At 59.0% G+C, this 2,910-nt stretch overlaps 1 protein-coding gene across 1 annotated transcript; it reads right to left on the reverse strand.

Annotated features, from left to right (window-relative positions):
- Positions 1 to 387: 387 nt before the first annotated feature.
- LOC124234238 (oligodendrocyte transcription factor 1) lies at positions 388 to 1,203 on the reverse strand. The gene has a single exon (XM_046651480.1). It carries the CDS (start codon positions 1,174 to 1,176, stop codon positions 388 to 390), a length of 789 nt encoding a protein of 262 aa, XP_046507436.1. The 5' UTR covers positions 1,177 to 1,203.
- Positions 1,204 to 2,910: the final 1,707 nt, after the last annotated feature.

The following is a 2,910-nucleotide window of genomic DNA, read 5'->3' on the forward strand; positions in this document are numbered from 1 at the left end:
GGCTGGCCTCCCGCCGCGCCCAGAGCGAGCCAAACCCAGCTCAAGGCGCCCTAAAATTCACACTGCTAAGCGCACAACTCTGGGGCCCGGGAGACACGCGCTACGGAAGAACGGGGATCAGAGCGCGCCTCTGCCGCCCAAAGCTGCTAGAATCGACCCAGAAGCCCAAACAGCCCAGATGCTCCCTCGAACATCCGCTCAGATCACTTTAGTTTCCCCGGGGTAGGGGTGGGGAAGGGGGCGCACACAGTCCCTTTCTCTGGGCGAGAAGGTTCGAAATGCCCTCCTTGCTCGTCCCCGCTCTCCCGGGGCGCCTAGCGAGGGGGCGCGGAGAAGCTGGGCGCCGGGAGGACGGGCAGAGGTCGCGCCCCGGGCCCCGGCAGGCCCTCACTTGGAGAACTGCGCCTGCACGGCGGCCAGGCCTAGGCCGGCCGGCACCAGGTGCGGGAACTTGCAGACGGCGCAGGTGCAGAGGCCGGGGCCGCCCGCGCCGCCGGGGAGCGCGAACTGGCCGCACGGCGGCTCATCGAGCGCCAGCGACAGGTACTTGGCGGGGCGCAGCGCGTCGGGGGGCCCCATGGCGCCGGGCGCCAGCAGCACAGAGCCGGGCGCGGCGGCGAGCAGGGGCAGGCCGGCCAGCAGCAGGCGCGGAGCAGCGGGTCCCGCGCCCTCGCCGAGCGCGCGGCGCAGCTCCTGCAGCGAGCTGCCCAGCAGCAGGATGTAGTTGCGGGCGAGCAGGAGCGTGGCGATCTTGGAGAGCTTGCGGCCGGGAGCGCCCTGGCAGTGCGCGGCCGAGTAGGGCAGGATGACCTCCCGCAGCGCGTCCATGGCCAGGTTCAGGTCCTGCATGCGCTTCCGCTCGCGGCTGTTGATCTTGCGCCGCAGCTGCTGTTGCTGCTCCTCTTTGGCGTCCGCCCGGGAGCCGCCGCCCGCGTGCGCACCGGGCCCGGGTCCGGTGCCGGGCGGCTCGGCGTGCGCCTCCGGCTTCTCGCGCGCCGCCTTGGGGAGGAGGGGGGCCGTCGTGGAGGAGGAGGCAGTGGAGGAGGCGGAGGGTGGCTGCCGGTAGCCCACCAGCTCGTACAGGGAGGCCCCGAGCTGCACGTCCCCCGGCCGCTGTGGCCGCAGCATGGTCGTGGGGGCCGCGTTCACGCGCGCCTGGGAAACCGCATAGTACATCTGGGGGGCGGTGGGGGCGGCCGAGGGCGCCCTTCAGGAACGCCCCGGGGTGGGCCCTTCGGCAGGCCGCCCCTCCCCGCGGACCTGCGCGCTGGGAGCTGATGGCAGGGCAGCTGCTGCGCCCGACCCCTTTAAACCCGGCTTGGGAACCTGCGGGGCCGCGCGCGGCTGGGCGCAGCCAATGGGGGCGCGAGGCCGGGCGCACGCGCGTGCTCATTGGCCGCCAGCGCCTGAGGCCGGCGCCGAGCTACCGCTGGCACCGCTCAAGGAGGTTATTGTGAGCGCCCGTGGGAGTGTCGCAGGACCGGCCCGGGAGGGAGGGGGGAACGGCGCTTATTTGGGCAAAGTGCGGTTGTTGTTGGAGGCCTGGTTGGTTTCGTGAGGCTAAAACTCATGTGCCTGCCTCCTCCTCTTGGCTTCTTCTTCTTTGTATACATATACATATTTGCTTGATTTAAATATATGTGTCTCAAATACACATAACATAAAACTTACCATCTTAACCATTTTTAAGTGTAGAGTTCGTTAGTGTTAAGCGCGCTCACACTGTTATGCAGCCAATGCGCAGAACTCGCTTCATCTTGCAAAACTGAAACTCTGTGCTCGTTAAACAATTCTCCATCACCGCTTCGCCCAGCAACTCCTGGCAACCGCCATTCTCCGGTCTATGACTCTGACGACTCTAGGTACCTCCTGTAAGTGGGACCCTGCAGTATTTGTTTTTTTAGTGATCGGCTTATTTCATTTAGCACAATGTCCTCCAACTTCATCCCTGCTGTAGCATGGGTCAAGATTTCCTTTCTTTTTAAGGCTGAATAATACTCCATTGCATGTATATGCCACATTTTGTTTATCCCTTACTCCAAGGGTGGACACATGGGTTGCTTCCACCTTTTGGCTATTGCGAGTAATACTGCTACGATCATGAGTGTAACATGTTTTTTTAAAAGTTGTGATTTCCTGCCGGCTTTTGAGAGCTAAATTTCTGGGCTCAATGACTGTAGCATTAGAATGGTTACTCCCTGCCGGTCCCTCTCTCTTCTCTTTTGATTAAAAGGTCTTTAGAGACTAAGGAGTTTCGGGGTCGGGTTTCCTTCCTCTCCAGAAGGGATATGTGTTCATTCTGTCAGTGGTTGACTCTTCTTACTGAAGCAAAAACTCACACAGAAATTGGCCTCTTATCAGGGAAAACAAACAAAAAATCACTCACACACTCATACCTGTTAAGGGTGGGACTGAACATTTCTCTTCCCCAAATAAAATAGCATTACTTGGTGGATATGGAAGTTTTCTACCCTAACACCAGGCTTGTCATCGTCTCATGGCAAAATGGAATGGGGAAGGGGGCCTTTTGGTACCTAACCCTCTACCACCCAATACAGTAGCCACCAACCACCTGTGACTATTAAAAATTAATTAATTAAAATAAAATCAAGTTAGAAATTTAGTTCCCCAGCTGTGTTAGCATTGCTTCAGGTGCTTAGGATTTCCACGTGGCTAGTGACCATCCATTTGGCAGCAGAGACAACATTTCCGTCATCGCAGAAAGTTCTATTGCACAGCACTGATGCTGAGTGTAACAGAAAGAAAATGAGCTTCTCCAGCTTGGTCCTCTTTGGTATAAGAAGAAGGATGCTATGGCAGGACCTGTCCCCCATGGGAAGTGATTTCAGCTCCAGGAGCCCGTTGGCTGTGCCTGCTGGTTTCAGGGCTGAAAGATTCTTGTTTCCTTCC

This window comes from Equus quagga, unplaced genomic scaffold (genome assembly GCF_021613505.1).
Source record: "Equus quagga isolate Etosha38 unplaced genomic scaffold, UCLA_HA_Equagga_1.0 73442_RagTag, whole genome shotgun sequence".
In the NCBI taxonomy this organism is placed as follows: Eukaryota; Metazoa; Chordata; class Mammalia; order Perissodactyla; family Equidae; genus Equus; species Equus quagga.

Coding starts and splice junctions, on each gene's coding strand:
- LOC124234238 (XM_046651480.1), bottom strand. CDS start 1,176: ATGTACTATGCGGTTTCCCAGGCGCGCGTGAACGCGGCCCCCACGACC.